Source organism: Phyllobates terribilis, unplaced genomic scaffold (genome assembly GCF_046119375.1).
Source record: "Phyllobates terribilis strain yellow unplaced genomic scaffold, ASM4611937v1 Scaffold_3__8_contigs__length_932513732, whole genome shotgun sequence".
Classification (NCBI taxonomy): domain Eukaryota; kingdom Metazoa; phylum Chordata; class Amphibia; order Anura; family Dendrobatidae; genus Phyllobates; species Phyllobates terribilis.
In genome coordinates this window covers 288,812,771-288,835,838 of record NW_027362763.1, presented here as the reverse complement: position 1 = coordinate 288,835,838, position 23,068 = coordinate 288,812,771, and the positions used below count along the sequence as shown (strand labels likewise).

At 44.1% G+C, this 23,068-nt stretch overlaps 1 protein-coding gene and 1 non-coding gene across 3 annotated transcripts; both read right to left on the bottom strand.

Annotated features, from left to right (window-relative positions):
- Positions 1 to 654: 654 nt before the first annotated feature.
- On the bottom strand, positions 655 to 21,202 carry MYNN (myoneurin). 2 transcript variants are annotated; one of them, XM_073674848.1, is made up of 8 exons: positions 21,072 to 21,202; positions 15,284 to 15,574; positions 12,638 to 13,395; positions 10,463 to 10,622; positions 8,192 to 8,370; positions 5,837 to 5,920; positions 5,556 to 5,642; positions 655 to 5,089 (listed from the first exon to the last, which is right to left on the bottom strand). In XM_073674848.1, exons 2-8 carry the CDS (start codon positions 15,547 to 15,549, stop codon positions 4,824 to 4,826), a joined length of 1,800 nt encoding a protein of 599 aa, XP_073530949.1. In that variant the 5' UTR covers positions 15,550 to 15,574; positions 21,072 to 21,202; the 3' UTR covers positions 655 to 4,823. The 2 variants fall into 2 exon arrangements, with proteins under 2 accessions (XP_073530949.1, XP_073530950.1); XM_073674849.1 differs by having other exon boundaries at positions 655 to 5,086.
- Positions 21,203 to 21,363: 161 nt separating this feature from the next.
- Positions 21,364 to 21,436, bottom strand: TRNAV-AAC (transfer RNA valine (anticodon AAC)). The gene has a single exon. It is a non-coding gene; the product is annotated as a tRNA-Val (tRNA).
- Positions 21,437 to 23,068: the final 1,632 nt, after the last annotated feature.

Here is a 23,068-nt window from a genome sequence, read left to right as displayed (position 1 = left end):
TCCTCATGTAAGCCAGTTTCTTTGTAGCACTTGATGGTTTTTGCAACTGCACTTGGGGACACTTTCAAAGTTTTCCCAATTTTTCGGACTGACTGACCTTCATTTCTTAAAGTAATGATGTCCACTCGTTTTTCTTTATTTAGAATTTGTACTATGGCAAGAAAAAAGCAGCTAACAGTCTATTCAGTAGGACTATCAGCTGTATATCCACCAGACTTCTGCACAACACAACTGATGGTCCCAACCCCATTTATAAGGCAAGAAATCCCACTTATTAAACCTGACAGGGCACACCTATGAAGTGAAAACCATTTCCGGTGACTACCTCTTGAAGCTCATCAAGAGAATGCCAAGAGTGTGCAAAGCAGTCATCAAAGCAAAAGGTGGCTACTTTGAAGAACCTAGAATATAAGACATATTTTCAGTTGTTTCACACTTTTTTGTTAAGTATATAATTCCACATGTGTTAATTCATAGTTTTGATGCCTTCAGTGTGAATGGACAATTTTCATAGTCATGAAAACACAGAAAAATCTTTAAATGAGGAGTGTCCAAACTTTTGGTCTGTACTGTACGTCTATGCTCAATTAAATTGTTTGTATATTTTAGGCTAAATTATGTCTAGTGTATATCAGATAAAGACACACAGATATATGATTTAGAAAATGCACTTTTATTTAAAACAATAAAAATGCAGCTATCACAAAGCTGATGTACAAATAGACTCAATAACCACATCTAAAACATTTCCAAAATTCTTATAGTGCAAGTCATTCTTTATAGTGTGAGAACTATTTAGAATTTATTGCACATAATTCACCAAAAAGACAGTGTGAAATCATGAGAAGACAATGCACACAAGACATACGTTACATAACGCAGCCCTAATTATCAATTTAAAACCAACATTAAGGCACCAATATGTTCTCATTGAAGCCCTGGTGGCCACTGTATGTGAGGCGTTCGGGATAGGGGCAGAAGTGCGCCGGTGTCATTTACATCTAGTTTATTGTATACAAAATGGGTAAATCCTGTGTGACGCAATTAAAGGAGACCTGACAAAATTGCTTGTGCTTGGTATAAAAGCCATTATGATACACAAGTGACTTGAAATCTACGAGTCTGGTAAAATGTTATATTCGACCTAACACATGAATGGAGACTGTGATGATATAGGTAGCATCATATAGTAAATATATAAATATAGTTATGTATAGCATCTACCTATAGAGCTGCAAATCTATCAAGTGGCAGAAGAGCATGTGAACATCTCATGTGAGCACTCAGTTATGGCTGCAACTACTGTAAATGCTACTAAGCTACTGGTGCTTTACCAATTCAATGGAAATCTGTCTGGCCAGCCTAAAACGAGAGGAAACCTTATCTACATTATTCGCAATTGACTTTAAACCGAAGGGAAGCGGACATCAGAAAATAACCCTCAACAGAGGCAGGATGACAATGATAGGCAACACCTTGAGCACAGTCGATAATACAGTATTCAGCACTAATAATAGGTGAGGTCACAGCTGATCCTGTTCCTCCTCCCTTCACAATAACCTTTGTACAGGTTCATTAGATGCTTCAATAGAAAAGATATAGCTGTGGTCTCATCAATGTGGCTATGTACCCGTGTTGTTTCCTGAAACAACAAGAAGTCTAAAAAAGCCCCAGTGGCCACTGTGAATATTACAAGATTTCTATTTTTTTAATTTTTAGTATAGATTTTACATCACACAAGGAAAAATAAATTGCAAAAAATGTTTTAAAAATACAGGTCAGGTAACACAAAACCTGATTTAGGCTGTGTGCCCACAATGCATTTTTTAAGCATTTCCGCAGCGGCAAAAACGCAGAAACGCTTAAAAAACGCATGGTAGAAGGCCTGCCATGTTCCCCAATGATAATCCGCATGTGCTGTGCACATGCTGCGGAAATTTCCGCTGCGGATTATCATTGCGGAAAGAAAACGCAGCACTATCAATTATTTTGCGGAAGCGCTGCGTTTTCGCCGCCATTGACTTGCATTGGAACGCATGGATTACGCATCACTGTATATGTAGATGCGCATTCCATGCGTTCCAATATGCAGATGGTACCTGGGTCTGGAGGAGAAGAGACTCTCCTCCGGACCCGGGTACCATAGAACCTGTGAAAAAAAGAATAAAATAAAAAATGTTATATTTACCTTCTGACGGTCCCCGCTCTCCTTGTCTTCGCTTGCCGGCGGCTCGCGATGGACTGAAGGACCTGCGCTGACGTCATAGTCATGTGACGGGTCACGAGATGCTGACGTCGGCAGGTCCTTCAGTGTACCGCGATCTGCCGGCAAGGGAGAACGGAGGGAAGCAAGACTCCGAAGGCCATCAGAAGGTAAGTATAGATTTATTGTTTATTTTTAACCATTCTTTAAGGTCACAGTATATAAATCTATGCCGTTTGCATGGATTTATATAGTGTGACCAAGTTGACAAGCACTTTCCAAGTGACACTAAAATCGCTTGGAGAGCGCTTGTCAACCCGCATGCGGAAATGCATGTGAAGAACGCTTCACATCCGCATGTCCCTGGCAGGAAAAATGCATGTACAATCCGCATGTGTTTTTTTTTGCCAGGGGAAATGCAGAAACGCTCAGGAAAAATACGGAGCATTTCTGCATCGTGGGCACATAGCCTAAAACGTTAGGTCTATTTCCAATGATAGCTTCCCTTTAAGCAGTTCATAGATAGAGACGCAGGCAGGCTAACAAAATGTGGCAAAATCTCCAGACAATCTGATGTCTGTGGTACACATATACATAAGATAAAAGCTGGTCGCTCAATTTATCTTATATCGTCCCTACTCCTGTTTGTAATTGAGAAAGGGGATTCAACGTCTGGCAGTCTTCGGTCACATGATCGCAGATCTGCAGGAAACCCCTGTGATTGCATAGCCGATCTGCTATGAGTGCCGCCCAGGGGCAGAATTAATTTTTTTTGGTCACCGCAACGTTGCATTAAACATGCAATAACGGGCGATCGAAACATCGTATCTACCCCAAAATGGTATCAATAAAAATGTCAGCTCACCATGCAAACAATAAGCCCTCACCCGGCCCCAGATCCTAAAAAATGGAGAAGCTACACGTCACGGAAAATGGCAACTTTTTTTTTTTTTTTTTCACAAATTTGTATTTTTTTTTTTTCACCACTTAAATAAAAAAGAACCACCTATAGATTTGGTGTCTACGAATTTGTAATGATCTGGAGAATCATAATGGCAGGTCAGTTTTAGCATTTAGTGAAAATGGTAAAAAAAAAAAAAAAAAAAAAAAACAACCAAAAAACAATTGTGGAATTGCACTTTTTTTGCAATTTCACTGCACTTGGAATTTTTTACCCGTATTCCAGTACACGATATGGTAAACTTAATGGTGTCATTCAAAAGTACAACTCATCCCGCAAAAAATAAACCCTCACATGGCCACATTGATCGAAAAATAAAAAAGTTATGGGTCTGGGAAGAAGGGGAGCAAAAAACGAAAACGCAAAAACAGAAAAACCAAGGTGGTAAAAGAGCTTTAACTTTTGTGTTTCATTAATTGAGCTGATGATGTCATTTGCATACATCCTGCAGCTTGGAGGCCGTGGAAAGTGAATTTGTAACATTTATAACTAAAGGGGCATTTACACTGCAAGATAATCGTGAACTATACTCTTACGATGGTATAGATCGCTCAGTGCGCATCGTTTGCTTTGGTCTTACCGTGTAAACAGGCAGTCAAATGACTGCTGATCGGTAGAAGTTTACCGACTGGCAGTCATATCGTGCCGCAGATCAGTCTGCAGAAACAAACCTTATGAAGAAGTTTCTTTACTGGCACTATTTTGTGATAGAGGACAGCTGGAAAACCAGCCACTGTTACCTCCATTGCTGCAATGTATAAATTTCCTCAAATACCCAGAGCAGAGGTTTAGGTTTAGGGAACATTTACACTGGTCAATAATCAGGAACGAGTATTCCTAGGAAAGCTTGCTACCCGATTATAGGACTATCTAAACAGGCCAAAAAATCACCCAATGAAAGAGCAAAAAGCTTGCTTGATTGTTCTTGGCAGCACATTGTCCTGTGTAACCAGGAGGCATGCTGCTGAGTAAATGATATTTCATGTGCATGGAACGATCGTATTAACAATTGTTCTCTGTGCAATGGAATTGCAATCAACCTGTCTAATCAAGACATTGAATAATCACCAATCGCCTGAATGTAGCTGATCAGCGGTTGTTTAGCAGTGGCGATCAGCCTGTCCTAACTCACCGTAGGTGTAAATGCTCATCAAACAAAATAGGAGTTCTGTAAACAATGAAACACATCACAGCAAATAATTTCTCATCAAGTAATACGCCTGGCAAACAAGAATGTGCTGGTAAAACGTCACTGAGAAAATGATGAAGGTACAGTGGGTACGGAAAGTATTCAGACCCCTTTAAATTTTTCACTCTTTGTTTCATTGCAGCTATTTGATAAATTCTAAAAAGTTCATTTTATATTTCAGTTTTTCTTTTTTAATAAATTTGCAAAAAATTCTACATTTCTGGGGTTTTTTTTCAGTCAAGATGGGGTACAGAGTATACTTTAATGAGAAAAAAATGAACTTTTTAGAATTTACCAAATGGCTGCAATGAAATGAAACTTTCCGTACCCACTGTATATTAAACATCTACATCACATAAAATAAAATCTCTCTCTAAAGGCTCTAAAACTCCAGCTCTGGCTCAAACTACAGTAATTCTGTATGGCATCGCCTAGAAAAAGTATTTTGTATGATTTTAGACAATTCTACGTCAGTACATTTGCTGTAAAAATATAAACTGTGGCTCTGAATAGCTGTTGACCGATGTCCTCAGCAAAGCATCAGAAGAGACACACTGATTATCTGTAACAGGCAGCAACATCTGATGGTCTTCTGGGCCAATGTGGAGAGTGAGAGGTAGGAATAACTCGGATGGCTTCAAATCCAGGCAGTCAGGAGCTGAACTATTGTTTGCTGGGTCTTCTTCATTAACTCTTCCGTCGGTAGGTTCTGCCTCGTCCTCCTCTTCATTTCCTGCTGTGCATTCAATGTTAAAAAAACCCACTATATTCAATTACTATTCCAAAGAAATTGCAATTTATCAAGCTGCTCTCCTGTTTAAAGCCGTGTCTATTAGCTAGGGAGAATACAAAGCACATCACTTGTTGTGGATGATCTGCCATGTCTGGGCACTTACTGGTTGCAAATGGTCCCTTGTAATGATTGGTGGAACTGACACCGAACACATGCCATCAATTCCTGAATAGATAACACCCTTTGATTATTTTATCATTAAAGAGGTTTTACCAAGATTGAACGTTACTCCTTAACCATGGTGTAGAAAATATTTTACTGATCACTGAGGGTCTAACCGCTGGCACCCCCCACCGGTCTGGAGAACAGGGCTGCACACTTCCACTCCAATCTAAGACTGCAGAGATAGCCGCTTGATAATTCCCAGGAATCATAGAAATAAGTTTTTATAAAAATATACAGGACTTACCACTGTGCATTTTCAGTGAGTGTTTCTTCAAATTCTTCACATCAGTATATGAGTTTCCACATACTTCACAGACAAAAGGCCTTTCTCCTGTATTTGGAACAGTATGGTTAATGTAAAGCTCCATACACAACTACTTGTAGATATGCCTGGGTTTAAGTATCACATCACTAGAGAATAAACATTTTAAAGCTCTTGATCATATTTATCTTGAATTCTATATGGACTGCACTGATCGATTCTGCAATCACAAGACTTGTAAACTAATTTCTGCAGTCACCTACCTGTATGAGACCGAAAGTGTTTGTTAAGTTCTCCAGAAGAAATGAAACTCTTGCCACAAACTCCACATATATAAGGCTTCTCCCCTACAAATGACATACAGTGGACAGTAAGTGTACATTAAAGGGTTTGTCCACTACTCTGACAACCCCTTCTCAATCACTATGTTTGGCCCTAATAAAATAATAACAGCTATACGCCCCTCCGGTTCCGGCGCCATTCCAGCGATATAGGCACTGGCTGCCCCGGGGCTTGCGTGACATTGGCTGCAGAGCTCGCAACATACAACAATAAGAGGTCTCTAAACTCTCCCCGCCTTCAGACAAATCTGACATCCCAAGAAAGTGTACATGAAGGACGTGCATGATACAACAATCTCAAGGGAGAGCCAGTGTCAACACCTCTGGAATGCCGCTGTCACTGGAGGAGAGTATAGCTGTTATTACTTTACTTAGAGGTTATGGGTGGAACATAGTGATTGAGAAGGGGTTGTCTCCTTTAAAGATAACCAAGCAAAAGGGAGTATAGAATCATTCCAAGACAGGTATCTAATATAGTTGTCAAGGTTATATCTCTCAGGCTGCGTACACACACAGGGGTCATGAGTCAGCTTTAAACCACAGCAGATTGACCTGCAAAGCTCTGCGACCATTACGATCGACTGCGTAGTGATTGTGCAGGGGAACAGTAGAAAAACAATATGAATCACACTCAGACCACGGTGATTCCACCAAAAGGTTTCTTCACTTTTACATAAACTTCAAGGGCATATACAGAAGTTTTCTCCTGATGGCAAGAAAACGTAAATGCATAATTTCATTATGTTCACCACATAATATGCCCTTAGTAGAAATATTTACAGTCCTTAATAATCCATAGATGACATTTTTAGTTCATCCTTTTATTCTGAGCTTCTTCAGTGAATTATTCCCTTCTTCTCATTGAGTGTGCATGTGTACGGTGGGTCGGGGGGCTCAGTATTTAGCTGTCAGCTATCTGAAGTTATGGACCAGCTTTATGCTATAACCTGGAAGGCTGACTCCTTTTCTACTGTGCAAACACACTTGTGGAAGTCTAAAACATATACAGGTGCATCTCACTAAATTAGAATATCATCAAAAAGTTAATTTATTTCAGTTCTTCAATACAAAAAGTGAAACTCATATATTATATAGAGTCATTACAAACAGAGTGATCTATTTCAAGTGTTTATTTCTGTTAATGTTGATGATTATGGCTTACAGCCAATGAAAACATAAAAGTCATTATCTCAGTAAATTAGAATACTTTATAACAGCTTGAAAAATGTTTTTAAAATCCGAAATGTTGGCCTACTGAAATGTATGTTCAGTAAATGCACTCAATACTTGGTCGGGCTCCTTTTGCATCAATTACTGCATCAATGCGGCGTGGCATGGAGGCGACCAGCCTGTGGCACTGCTGAGGTGTTATGGAAGCCCAGATTGCTTTGATAGCAGCCTTCAGCTCGTCTGCATTGTTGGGTCTGGTGTCTCTCATCTTCCTCTTGACAATACCCCATAGATTCTCTATAGGGTTAAGGTCAGGCGAGTTTGCTGGCCAATCAAGCACAGTGATACTGTTGTTTTTAAACCAGGTATTGGTACTTTTGGCAGTGTGGACAGGTGCCAAGTCCTGCTGGAGAATGAAATTTCCATCTCCAAAAAGCTTGTTGGCAGAGGAAAGCATGAAGTGCTCTAAAATTTCCTGGTAAACGGCTGCGCTGACTTTGGTCTTGATAAAACACAGTGGACCTACACCAGCAGATGACATGGCTCCCCAAACCATCACTGATTGTGGAAACTTCACACTAGACCTCAAGCAGCTTGGATTGTGGCCTCTCCACTCTTCCTCCAGACTCTGGGACCTTGATTTCCAAATGAAAATTGGAATTCTGGGACCTTGTGGAGTGTCAATGACTGCCTTCTGGACATCTGTCAAGTCAGCAGTCTTCCCCATGATTGTGGAGCCTACTGAAACAGACTAAGGGACCTTTTTAAATACTTAGGAAGCCTTTGCAGGTGTTTTTTTGTTAATTATTGTAATTTACTGAGATATTGACTTCTGTGTTTTCATTGGCTGTAAGCCATAATCATCAACATTCACAGAAATAAACACTTGAAATAGATCACTGTTTGTAATGACTATATAATAGGAGTTTCACTTTTTGTATTGACGAACTGAAATAAATTAACGTTTTGATGATATTCTAATTTAGTGCGATGCACCTGTAAATGCTTATTTATGCTGAAAGGGATAAAGAGCACAAAAACGAAACCTTTAACAATGGTATGTATTACTGTGGGATTATACACGCTATGGGATCCGATTTCAGTTACCTGTGTGCTTCCGTGCATGAGTAATTAGAGAACTTGAGACCGCAAATGCTTTTCCACAGGTGTCACAGACGTATGGTTTCTCTCCTGTGTGTCGTCGGACATGGTAGGTCAGGGTGCTAGCCTGCGCAAATCGCTGACCGCATCGGTCACAGACATATGGCTTTTCTCCACTGTGTTTTCTAAGAAGTGGAAAATAAAGCTATAAAAACACAAATGTCACATAACTCTACAAGATACCTCAACAACAGAACTTCCAATGTTGTAGTCTTGATCTAACCACATATGGCAGCATAATCACATACGGTAACTACATTCCTTTTCAAAGCTTTCAGACTATATCTGCACAATACTGATTGATTGTGGCCAAACTTTAAAACACCACTCTGGCATTTTTTGAATTGCAGCGCTAGAGTGGTGCTACTAATCTAAGTTCCCTGCCCCTGGTCTTATACTCTAAAGCCACCGTCTTCATCTTTTATCGGCGCTGCTCCCATCATCTTCTGCGGGTTCTGACCTGCAGGATCACTCCAGTGATTGCTGGGCGAGCCGGAAGTCATTATTCAATGTAAAGTTATGAGGACCTCATAGACTTACATTGGGAGCTTGTGACAGTTACCTCCTACTTCTGGTCAGTCAGAAGTTTCGGTCACAATATGGCAGTAAGGGACAGGAGTGGCGACTGGAAACAGCTGAACACAGCGTCTGTTAAATATAAGAATAGGGTCAAGGAACGTAGATTAATGGCACCACTCTAACGGTAAAATAAAACACCCGCTGGGATGGTGCTTTGAAGGAAGACTTAAAGGGGTTGTCTGGTCCAACTTGATAAGTCTGCAGTCACTTTGTGTGACTGCAGACTTATGAATCCCACCCAGCACAAGCATTGTGCACTGCGAGGATTTGCCAGTTTCTTAGGTGGGTCCCGGTCCAGATGGTACTTATGAGTTATGAGCGAGGGCTATATTGAGCGAGACCGTGCCCCAACTAGCGACACAGCCATTCAGTGGGCGTGGCTGACAAGAGGGCTTGGCCTTGCTCCATACAAGTGCTTGGAGTGAGGCCACGTCCACTGGCCGGGCTCTGGCCGGAGTATGTATAACTCATATATACCCCTCTGGTTCCGGCTCAGAAACTGGCGAATCCCCGCAGTGCACAGAGCGTGCGCTAGGGGGATTCATAAGACTTCAGTCACACAGAGTGACTGCAGACTTATCGCTATGGACCAGACAACCCCTTTAAAGGATTATTCCCAACATTAAAAAGTATCACCTACCACAGCTAGTACTCCCACCAATTCCAAAAAGTCAGAATGGCTAAGTTCCTGCTTGTGTTCAGACATTACATTTGCCTTTTACGATTTTAGGAACAGAAACTAAATTAATGTAAATAATAGATCCATTGTTTAACTGATGTGCAGTGATTATTATGAGGTCTTTCTGGGTTCCCTTATGTGTCTGTTTGTGGAATGGATGAAAACAAGCAGCATGAAGGACTTTTTCTTTGTATTAAAAACAGACATGGAATGGAACCCAATCACACCCCGTAATAATCAGTGAGGCTCTTCTGCTTTTGTTTGCCCCAGTTATGAAACGGATCAATTTTAGACATTAATTCTGTTTGTTCCCAACAAAGGACCTTAGCCTTATGATAAACATAAAACACACACCAATAAACACAGCACAACTGAAAACACAGAAAGAATATAAAGAAAGCCACAAAGAATACAAAAAAAACAAACTTCTGTACCTTTAAAGGGGTTGTCCAGTTTTAGAAGAAAGGTCTGCAGCCACAATGCGAGTGCAGACCGCCAAATCATGACTGCACTGTGCGCATGCTGTCACGATTCCTCTGTATTCCCCATGCAGGTAGATAGTCACATGACCACATTTATGTGACTTACAGGCTTGCGGGATGAGTCTAGTTGGCAAGTGACCTCTTCTCCCAATTCTCTTGTTTTGAGAAAAGCTTGGCAAGTCTAGTTAGCACATGACCACATGTATGCAAATCACATACGTGTGGCCACGTGACTACCCAACTGCACGAGGAATTATCACAGTGTGTGCACAGCACACTGACATGAATCAGCAGTCTGATGTCACATTGAGTGACTGCAGACTTTTCCTTTCTGTCCAGACAATCCCGTTAAATATTATGGAGAATGAAGAATCCTGCAAAAGTGGGAAAAATCCTAACACTGTGTGTCTAGATGGACGGATATAGCATCCTGTATATTTCAGGAGCACCTCTTAGAACATTACTAATGTTACTGACCTGACATGAATCTTTAGATTGCTGGAAGTGGCAAACTGTAGATTGCACATGTCACATTTATAGGGTTTCTCTTCTCCATGATGCATTCGGCTATGGAAGACCAACTGGCATTTCTGAGCAAAACCTTTATCACAAAGCTTGCACTGATATGGCTTTTCTCCTGAAACCAGAGCACAATCAGAAGCGACTGAAATCTGGACAGTACTAACAACATGAATGGATCAGCTTTTACACACGTTGTTGGTTTCGATTATGTTGCACTTGTACATGATGCTTATAGGGCATGGCTTATTGTTTGCATTTGTCTAGCTTCCTAACAATAAAAATGTGCATATACACTGCAATTACAAGACCACAAAGCAATTTACCAAAGGGAAAGGTCTAGGAATACCTTCTAGACATGATTTTTAAAAGCTGTTAGGTTACGTTGAGACGACTGTTTGTCATATGCATTAAAAGCGGATGGGTTCCACGTGCCATTTGTTTATAACAGAGCCTCATAAATTGCATGGTCAGGTCTGAGCCACAAAAATGCATCAGAACGTTACATGCACTGAGCGTAATGAAACGGACATAAGGATCAGCAAAGAAAAAAAAAAAGATGAATGAAAAGTTCCAATAAATCATAGGCCCTAAGGATGTGAATCTCAGCATGTAGATGTATATTTCTAACCTAACTCACCAGTGCTGTATGACATGTATTCGCGTCGTTCTCTTGGAGATTGCACACTGTTATAGAGCAGAGTAGGAAGAGATTTGATTCACTGCAAACCTTTAACTACTCTTTACAGACAGACATGTAGCTAAACAGCTTAAACATCTTACCCAAATGAGGAATTAACAGCTGTATAAGGGAATATGCTGGCTAATAATGGCCTGAGATCACAGCAGCATTGGCCCTCAGACATGCAGTCTCTGCAGTGTAATAGGGGTGAGAGGACAGGCGGCACGTGTAATGAGAGCAAGCAGGCTTGGAGAGACAGTGACTGATCTGCAGCTTCAATGTATCTGTAAAATGGCAGATCATGCTACCAAGTTCACACCATGAATCCAAAAAGGGAAAGCATTACAAGCCAAATAACATCAATAAATCTTTATTTTGAATAGATAAAATCAATTTATAAAAAAAGGGAGAATAGAGCAGAGTAAAGCCCAAGAAGGTATAATATAATGTAAATACAAAATGTAGATTACAGGCAAGTGTAAATGCTTAATACATAATGCAGAAACACAAGGATGTGCATACAGTCACTACCAATATATATACATTTATATAGATCACGATCCAATCAAGCCATCTAGTGGGCAAATTTATAAATGTTCAATGTGGTGATCAGAGTCACTGGATTGCAAAAGTGCTTGCGCATGGTTACATTGCACTAGGACACTTTATCTCCGTGGTATTACTGTTAACATGCACACGACATAAGACTCATTGAACACTATGGCAGTTTGTCTCTATTATATGATTATTTCTCTTCTGATTGTGAAATAATGTCTCTCTTTATCAACTCCGTACCCCTTTTTTGCTGCTTTACATTTATTTACCATGCACAAGCACATTTGCAATCCAGACAGTGTCTCTGATCACCACATTGAACATTTATAAATTTGCCCACTAGATGGCTTGATTGGATCGTGATCTATATAAATGTATATATTGTATATGGGTAGTGACTCTGTATGCACATCGTTGTGTTTCTGCACTCATCTAGTCATTTGACCGCTGCAGCAGACTGCAGCAATACTGTGATTTCCGACGGGGGTAGACACTGCATCCGGAGCTGCCGGATATTACATCAGGAGTGCTGGAAGGTGAGCATGCCTCCGCTTATTTTGAATAAATTGATGCCTAAAAGAAAATATAGATTTTACTGTTGAAGAACCCATTTAAGTCAATAAGACAATGTTAAGTGAATGAGACAAAAATTTAAAAAGGTGCACATGATAAAAAGTGCAGAAGAGGCCGCAGAGGACACTGTGTGTTGTGGCTCCTTCAAACAGCCAACTGGTGGAGTTGCAAAGCATTGAACCCTTACCTATCGGATATTGATGGTCTATCCTAAAAATGTACTGAGCTGGAAAACCCCTTTAACCAGCAAACCCAGTAAAATATCTGTTAATTATGGCCCAAAAAATACAATTATTGGGTTTAAGTAAGCCTACTTGTCTTACCTGTATGCGTCCTTACGTGAGTTTTTAGTTGGTTACACTGAGTGAAAGCTTTTCCACATAGATGACACACATAAGGTTTCACACCTTTGTGGATCCGCATGTGTCGCCGAAGACTGCTGGCTTCTGAGAAAACCTTCCCACAAATATTGCACGTTGGTTTATTCTTAAAGTATTTCTCATCCACATCCTTCGCTATACCTTCCAGCCTGCACATGTTAGATGCACTTGTAATATCCGCCATACAGTGCTCCTTCAGTGCACCGTGCTGCGGCGGCCTGACTTGCCTTTGCTTCAGTGATGTGGCCGGTGCCGCATTCGCTTCTGGTGGAAGGCTTTCACAGTCCAGGGTAGTAGTGATTGGCAGAAAGCAGGTATCCTTTTCCTGAGTGGGAAGATGATCTGCTAGAGATTCTCCCAGATTATGGACAGGCAGGCAGGAGTCAGACATAGATTTCTGCTGCTCTGCCATCTTTTTTGAAGTTTTTTGGTTTTGGGTACAGGATATTTTCCTTTTCCACTTTTTGCTCCTCGCCGTTTTTCTGTTTGTCATCTTCTTAGACCGACATATATCTTTTCTCTTCTCAGCTGCGGCAGTATGTTCTGGATATGTAGTGGTGTCAGGGCAGGCCTCAGCAGGGGGCAGCTCTGTACTACAGCATTTCTTCACCATAGCAAAGTCCAGTTTAGTTCTACAGGTCAGAACGACTTCTTCCAACCTCAAGTATTCTGCGGCAGTAAGGATTTCTTCTAAATGACAACTGTGGGAAATTTAGTAAGATGTTTTATGTAAGTTGTACTGGCATATGATAGCAAAGTTATATCATGGTATGAAATAACTGTCTTCCCAATGGTAGGAGATGCATTGCTTTCACGGTTGCAGCGGAAAAAAACTGATATTTTTAACAAAACTACAGCTAGCAGCACAGTAAGTGACACATCGCTGGATCAGGGTCTCTGTCCTTACATCATGCTGCTCTCAGATTGGGCAGCAAAAAACAATTCCCTTTATCTAATAATACCTTATAATGGAAGATGGTGGAAGTTGAGTACTATGAACATGACACTAAAGAAAGTGCAGTATACAGTGAGTAATAAGCAGTCTCAGTGTCTTCTATGTGAAGTATGCAGCAGTCTCAGTGTCTTCTATGTGAAGTATGCAGCAGTCTCAGTGTCTTCTATGTGAAGTATGCAGCAGTCTCAGTGTCTTCTATGTGAAGTATGCAGCAGTCTCAGTGTCTTCTATGTGAAGTATGCAGCAGTCTCAGTGTCTTCTATGTGAAGTATGCAGCAGTCTCAGTGTCTTCTATGTGAAGTATGCAGCAGTCTCAGTGTCTTCTATGTGAAGTATGCAGCAGTCTCAGTGTCTTCTATGTGAAGTATGCAGCAGTCTCGTGACTCCTATGTGAAGTATGCAGCAGTCTTGTGACTCCTATGTGATGTATACAGCAGTCTCAGTGTCTCCTATGTGATGTATACAGCAGACCTCTCACTGCTTGTGTTCTATAAATGTTACTTTAGCAGTGATGAATTTCCCACTTTGTGGAGACCTGCACTGTAATATACATCTGTGTTCAGAATAACTTACAAAACTTTTCATTGCAAAGAGTCAACCAGGCTCCAGACTGATGCAAACCATGAAAAGCAGTTATGAGAGGCAACATTATCGATATCACCTAACAACACACGCCTCACCAAAGAAAACCAATTCTAGCCATCATATTAGGGGGAAGTTAATTAACTGTTTGACCAAATATAGCAGGATAAATTTTAAGTTGATAATTTTGTACGGCCCCTGACTGATGATATAAGTGAACAAATGGCCCTTGGCTGAAAAAAAGGTTCCCCACCCCTGCACTAGACTGAATAGTTTCCCAGTTTAAAACAAGTAAATGGCAAACGTGCAACTCTGATCACCCAAACTAACAGCACAGTGTTGACTTCTGGTTGCTCAGACTCCCGGTTGGGCTGTAATATGGGTGCAGAAGTGCATGTGTATTATGCCAGCATGAAACTGACCTGAGAGACCCCCTTATTTACTGCCCCTGCATGGCCAAAAACTAAGAGAGTAAAACCATTTTTATAGAGAGCGAATCGGTCCCTAGATTTAACAATAGAAAACTGTATACAATATTAAGATAAAACTCTGACCTGATGAAGGTGGTGTATTTACTTTAAAAATCTATGTCAGAATGGCTGCATAATCCAGTTATGAAGACAAACATTTTAAGAGTCAGGCTGTAGATTGAGATATCTCATAAGACAAAGTGTATTCATTCTCCACTCACCCAGCCTGACTGACAGCTGCAGCTTGTACTATGCAGTGAGATCTCAGCAGCTAGAGGAGGAACACTGAGGAGATGTCAATAAGGCCAAGTGGGCGGAGATTGAGTCAAACTTTCATAAAAGACCATACAGCCATTCAGATATTGATTTACAGAAAAAAAAAAAATCACACCAGCCTCATTAGGTCTAAGATGTATTTAGTTATGTATGAAATTCGTATTGTGAAATCTACGGAAAGATCCGTTTTAATTCTCACAGAAGTAATGTCCTGTGGAAAATTCTTGATTAAAAAAAAAAACACATTAACCATCACTTCCATTCCAATGTTAACTTTATAGGTAAGGTAAAAGACAAGCGCCTCACCTGTCAGCATGTAGGTCACCGCTATAAATAAAATCAAGCATGGTCTGGAAAGCAGCTGTTGTCACTTCCTTCTGGTCCAGGAGAATGCTACAGTCCAAGGTGTCCTTGAAAAGGGCTTTGAAATAGTCACTGAAAGAAGCCAACACGTTCCTGTGAGCTTTGTACTGGACGTCACCGATCACAATGGTGCAGTCACACAGGAAGCCGGCCTCTCGCTGCATCTTTAATTTGTCTAACAACTGTTTACAGTGTTCAACAGTGGCCATGTTAGCGAGGCCTGGGATGTCTCACCTGGAAGAAGAGATCACAATGAGCACATACATGTCCCAGAAATATACATAAAACAGGACAATATCCAAAACTTCCATCATCAGTCTCACCGACATGCGATCAGTCCAGTAAACCATGTTTTCAGCTATGTTCTGCAGAGGCGCTGCATTGGGGACCCGCCATCACCTGTTGTGACATTTTGGGGACCTCCCATTTCTCAAGAGTTAAATAGAGTCTTAGGCTGTGTGTCCACGATGCGTTTTTTAAGCGTTTCCGCAGCGGCAAAAACGCTGCAGAAACGCTTAAAAAACGCATGGTAGAAGGCCTGCCATGTTCCCCAATGATAATCCGCATGTGCTGTGCACATGCTGCGGAAATTTCCACTGCGGATTATCATTGTGGAAAAAAACACAGCACTACCAATTATTTTGCGGAAGTGCTGCGTTTTCGCTGCCATTGACTTGCATTAGAATGCATGTATTACGCTTCACTAGATAAGGACATGCGTAATGCATGCGTTCCAATGTGCGGATAGTACCCGGGTCTGGAGAAGAGGAGACTCTCCTCTGGACCCAGGTACCATAGAAACTGTGAAAAAAATAATAAAATAAAAAATAAAGATTATATTTACCTTCTGGCGGCCCCCGCTGCACTCGTCCTTTCATGCCGGCAGCTAGCGATGGACTGAAGGACCTGTGCTGACGTCATAGTCATGTGACGGGTCACGCGACGCTGACGTCGGCAGGTCCTTCAGTTTACTGCTGCCGGCAGCCAGGACGGAGGGAATCAAGACTGCGAGGGCCATCGGAAGGTAAGTATATATTTATTTTTTTATTTTACCATTCTTTCGGTCACAGTATATAAATCCATGCCGTTTGCATGGATTTATATAGTGTGACCAAGTTGTCAAGCACTTTCCAAGTGATGCTAAAATCGCTTCGAAAGCGCCTGTCAACCCGCATGCGGAAATGCAAGTGAAGAACTCTTCACTTCCGCATGTCCCTGGCAGGAAAACGCATGTACAATCCGCATGCGTTTTTTTCTGCCAGGGAGATGCAGAAACGCTCAGGAAAAAATCCTGAGCATTTCTGCATCGTGGGCACATAGCCTTAAATCCCTCAGGCTGCGTGCCCACGATGCATTTTCAAGCGTTTTTGCTGTGGAAACGCTTTAAAAACGCTTGGTAATCCGTGCCCCATGATCCCCAATGACAATCCGCATGTTCTGTGCCCATGCTGCAGAATTTACCGCAGTGGATTTTATGTGCGGAAAAATCCGCAGCATGTCCATTATTTGTGCGTTTACGCATGCGGAATTGCCTACTCAATGCATTAGAAAAACGCATGGCAATTCCGCATGTCAAAAGCGCTTCAAAAACGCGTGTTAAAATCCGCAAGCGTTTTTACTGGCAAGGACATGCAGAAATTAAGGGGAAATTTTCCACTTCAATTCTGCATTGTGGGCACATAGCCTCATGGGCTGATCTCATGTCGGTGGTGCAGGCGATGGAGCTTTTGCATCATGTACTTACTTTGTGATTAATGAATGCTTTCTACACAAAGAAGCATTAATAAAAAGAACTTTGTACTGGTGTTTATGGCTGGATATTCTTTGACAAAAACCCGAGTGTTGGCAGATAAGATGTTGTGTAAAATGCGCACGATTTTATTTTCGTTTTTTTCTCCATTCATTTGAATGGGTGAAAAACGCTGACATGCAGTTGAATTGAAAAAATGTATTGTGTGAAAGAGCCTCCTAGGACAAAGTGTATTCAGCCAGGTACGTGTTTTAATTAAGTATTAAGAAGTGTCTAATCTAAGATGAAATAAATACAACAATCAATGAACCGAGGTTGGGCTCTGTTCACACCAACATCAGGGGCTTTATTTTTATAAGACCCATGTCCAGTGCGATCCATGTAAAATAGCAGTTCTATAAGGCCACGTTCAGTATTTGGTCAGTATTTTACCTCAGTTTCTGTAAGCCAAAACCAGGAGTGGAACAATCAGAGGAAAAGTATAATAGAAACACGTCACCACTTCTGTATTTATCACCCACTCCTGGTTTTGGCTTACAGATACTGATGTAAAATACTGACCAAATACTGAATGTGTGATCGTGGCCTAAGATACGTAATGGATCCGCCAAGTCTGTGCTTTGTATCTGACAAAATGTCTCTGCCTGTCAGGGACAATGGAAACCAACAGGAATGGAGCCATAATATGAATGGGATCAGAGCGGCTGATTAATCATCAGTTACAGCACAAAAGTGGAGGGAATTAGGACTGTAGTACTCCAGTCTGTACATTCCCTGCTGAGGCGTAAATATTATTTTAGTATGTGTACAGTGAAGCCTACGGGAAAAAACATCCTAGAAATCCCCTTTATTGTATAGTATCGGAGGCGCCATGGTCGCCTGTGTGACACCTGGGTAGTGGGGATGGCCTCTTCATCCACATCTATGGGACCAGCAGCCCTGCTATCTTAGAAAGTCCCATAGGGGTGAATGAGGCGGTGGTCTCTATATACACAGGGACTTGGGACCCCCAGCAGTCACCTGTATATAGGAGATGCCTGTCATAAGCAGGAGAGCCCAGTCAGTAACATTGTCAGCAGATAGATCACATTGATCCAAACAGCAGACAATACGTGACCTCAGAGGAAAAGACAGGACGGCAGCTCTGGTGACCACCACACAGACAGGCCAGGACGGCAGCTCTGGAGACCACCACACAGACAGGCCAGGACGGCAGCTCTGGAGACCACCACACAGACAAGACAGGACGGCAGCTCTGGTGACCACCACACAGACAGGCCAGGACGGCAGCTCTGGAGACCACCACACAGACAGGACAGGACGGCAGCTCTGGTGACCACCACACAGACAGGCCAGGACGGCAGCTCTGGAGACCACCACACAGACAGGCCAGGACGGCAGCTCTGGAGACCACCACACAGACAGGCCAGGACGGCAGCTCTGGAGACCACCACACAGACAGGCCAGGACGGCAGCTCTGGAGACCACCGCACAGACAGGACAGGACGGCAGCTCTGGAGACCACCGCACAGACAGGACAGGACGGCAGCTCTGGAGACCACCGCACAGACAGGACAGGACGGCAGCTCTGGAGACCACCGCACAGACAGGACAGGACGGCAGCTCTGGAGACCACCGCACAGACAGGACAGGACGGCAGCTCTGGAGACCACCGCACAGACAGGCCAGGACGGCAGCTCTGGAGACCACCGCACAGACAGGCCAGGACGGCAGCTCTGGAGACCACCGCACAGACAGGCCAGGACGGCAGCTCTGGAGACCACCACACAGACAGGCCAGGACGGCAGCTCTGGAGACCACCACACAGACAGGCCAGGACGGCAGCTCTGGAGACCACCACACAGACAGGCCAGGACGGCAGCTCTGGAGACCACCGCACAGACAGGACAGGACGGCAGCTCTGGAGACCACCGCACAGACAGGACAGGACGGCAGCTCTGGAGACCACCGCACAGACAGGACAGGACGGCAGCTCTGGAGACCACCGCACAGACAGGACAGGACGGCAGCTCTGGAGACCACCGCACAGACAGGACAGGACGGCAGCTCTGGAGACCACCGCACAGACAGGACAGGACGGCAGCTCTGGAGACCACCAGACAGACAGGACAGGACGGCAGATCTGGAGACCACCGCACAGACAGGACAGGACGGCAGCTCTGGAGACCACCGCACAGACAAGACAGGACGGCAGCTCTGGAGACCACCACACAGACAGGACAGGACGGCAGCTCTGGAGACCACCGCACAGACAGGACAGGACGGCAGCTCTGGAGACCACCGCACAGACAGGACAGGACGGCAGCTCTGGAGACCACCGCACAGACAGGACAGGACGGCAGCTCTGGAGACCACCGCACAGACAGGACAGGACGGCAGCTCTGGAGACCACCAGACAGACAGGACAGGACGGCAGATCTGGAGACCACCGCACAGACAGGACAGGACGGCAGCTCTGGAGACCACCGCACAGACAAGACAGGACGGCAGCTCTGGAGACCACCACACAGACAGGACAGGACGGCAGATCTGGAGACCACCGCACAGACAGGACAGGACGGCAGCTCTGGAGACCACCGCACAGACAAGACAGGACGGCAGCTCTGGAGACCACCACACAGACAGGACAGGACGGCAGCTCTGGAGACCACCGCACAGACAGGACAGGACGGCAGCTCTGGAGACCACCGCACAGACAGGACAGGACGGCAGCTCTGGAGACCACCGCACAGACAGGACAGGACGGCAGCTCTGGAGACCACCGCACAGACAGGACAGGACGGCAGCTCTGGAGACCACCAGACAGACAGGACAGGACGGCAGATCTGGAGACCACCGCACAGACAGGACAGGACGGCAGCTCTGGAGACCACCGCACAGACAAGACAGGACGGCAGCTCTGGAGACCACCACACAGACAGGACAGGACGGCAGCTCTGGAGACCACCGCACAGACAGGCCAGGGCGGCAGCTCTGGAGACCACCGCACAGACAGGCCAGGGCGGCAGCTCTGGAGACCACCGCACAAACAGGCCAGGACGGCAGCTCTGGAGACCACCACACAGACAGGCCAGGACGGCAGCTCTGGAGACCACCACACAGACAGGCCAGGACGGCAGCTCTGGAGACCACCGCACAGACAGGCCAGGACGGCAGCTCTGGAGACCACCGCACAGACAGGCCAGGACGGCAGCTCTGGAGACCACCACACAGACAGGACAGGACGGCAGCTCTGGAGACCACCACACAGACAGGACAGGACGGCAGCTCTGGTGACCACCACACAGACAGGCCAGGACGGCAGCTCTGGAGACCACCGCACAGACAGGACAGGACGGCAGCTCTGGAGACCACCGCACAGACAGGACAGGACGGCAGCTCTGGAGACCACCACACAGACAGGACAGGACGGCAGCTCTGGAGACCACCGCACAAACAGGCCAGGACGGCAGCTCTGGAGACCACCACACAGACAGGCCAGGACGGCAGCTCTGGAGACCACCGCACAGACAGGACAGGATGGCAGCTCTGGAGACCACCACATAGACAGGACAGGACGGCAGCTCTGGAGACCACCACACAGACAGGATAGCAGCTCTGGAGACCACCACACAGACAGGACAGGACAGGACGGCAGCTCTGGAGACCACCACACAGACAGGACAGGACGGCAGCTCTGGAGACCACCACATAGACAGGATAGCAGCTCTGGAGACCACCACACAGACAGGACGGCAGCTCTGGAGACCACCACACAGACAGGATAGCAGCTCTGGAGACCACCGCACAGACAGGATAGCAGCTCTGGAGACCACCACACAGACAGGATAGCAGCTCTGGAGACCACCACACAGACAGGATAGCAGCTCTGGAGACCACCACACAGCAGCACAGCATAGCGAACTGTGTATACACTGTGTCCCCGCCGCGAGGATAACCCCCAACATCCGCGCTGCTCACCTCACCAGTCAGCCATTGTCGTAGCCGGAACGACGTAACGGGGTGACGTCACTCGAGCTCATTAACTCTTGGATCCTCGGGAGCAGAGTGATACTGGCGGTGGTGCAGTGTGGAGCCGAGAGCGGCATCTCTGGTGGTGACACAGGGTATGGGCAGGTGACCGGCATAAGCAGCACCCGCACACATACACATAGCGCACTGCATGGTAATATAAAGACTGGGAATGATAAACAAATGGGAAAGGAAGGAACAATGAGAAAAAAATAAAATAAAATAACAGCGGATTAAAATGTGTTTCCGCCCGGTTTCGAACCGGGGACCTTTCGCGTGTTAGGCGAACGTGATAACCACTACACTACGGAAACCTCCATGCATGCTCCTGACTAAGTATAGAAGGCAGAAATCCCTCCAGTCATCAACAGGTCATATGTGTGGATATGTATTGTATTCTGTCACATGAGGAATTATACACCTCCTTATTCCTCACATAGCAGCTCATTTCCCAGATTCTGTTACCCAGTCTTCAGTGCCAGAAAAACAGGAAGATTTTTCAGGCACTTTAACCCCTTCACCCCCGAGCGATCTTCCATGTTTGCGCTTTTGTTTTTTGCTCTTCTTCTTCCCAGAGCAATAGCTTTTATATTTTTCCGTCAATATGGCCATGTAAGGGCTTGTTTTTTGAGAGACGAGTTGTATTTTTGAACAACACCATTGATTTTATCAAATAATGAACTGGAAAACGGGAAAAAAAAATCCAAGTGCAGTGAAATTGCAAAAAAAAGTTTTTTTTTGCATTTTTTTTTTACCATGTTCACTAAGTGCTAAAACTGACCTGCCATTATAATTCCACAGGTCATTACGAGTTCGTAGACACCAAACACGTATAGGTTATTTTGTATGTAAGGCTGTGTGCCGACTATGAGTTTTTTAAGCGTTTCCGCAGCGGCAATTCCGCCTCAGAAACGCTTAAAAAACGCTTGGCAGAAGGTCTGCCATGTTCCCCAATGATAATCCGCATGTGCTGTGCACATGCTGCGGAAATTTCCGCTGTGGATTATCATTGCGGAAGAATCCGCAGCACTACCAATTATTTTGTGGAAGCGCTACGTTTTCGCCGACATTGACTTGAATTGAATCACTTAATATCCGCATGACTACATGTGAACATGCGGATATTAAGCGATTCAATGTGCGAATGGTACCCAGGTCTGGAGAAGAGGAGACTCTCATCCAGACCCGGGTACCATAGAACCTGTTAAAAAAGAGAATTAAAATAAAAAAATACATTATACTTACCTTCCGGTGGCCCCCGGTCTTTTATCCGCTGTGTCCGGTCTTTTGTACGGCTCGTGATGGTCTAAAAGGACCTGCCATGACATCATTTAGTCATGTGACGGGTCACGCGACCCGTCAGCGTAGAAAAGACCGCGGGCCATCAGAAGGTGAGTATAATGCTTTTTTTTTTTTATTTTTTACCATTTTTAATCTTTTTTTCAACTATTAACTTGGTCACACTATATAAATCCATGCCGTTTGCATGGATTTATATAGTGTGACCAAGTTGTCAAGCACTTTCCAAGTGATGCTAAAATCGCTTGGAAAAGCGCTTGATAACCCGCATGCAGAAATGCATGCAAAAACGCTTCACTTCCGCATGTCCCTGGCAGGAAAAACGCATGTACAATCCGCATGCGTTTTTCTGCCAGGGAGATGCAGAAAAGCTCAGGAAAAATCCGGTGCATTTCTGCATCGTGGGCACATAGCCTAAGTGGTGAAAAAAAATCCAAAGTTTGTAAGAAAAAAAAAAGTTGCTATTTTCTGAGACCTGTAGCGTCTCCATTTTTTGGGATCTGGGACTGGGTGAGGGCTTATTTTTTTTGTGTGCCAAGCTGACATAATTGATACCATTTTGGGGTATATACAATGTTTTGATCGCCCGTTATTGCATTTTATTGCAAATTTGTGGTGACCCAAAAATCTTTAATTCTGGCATTAGG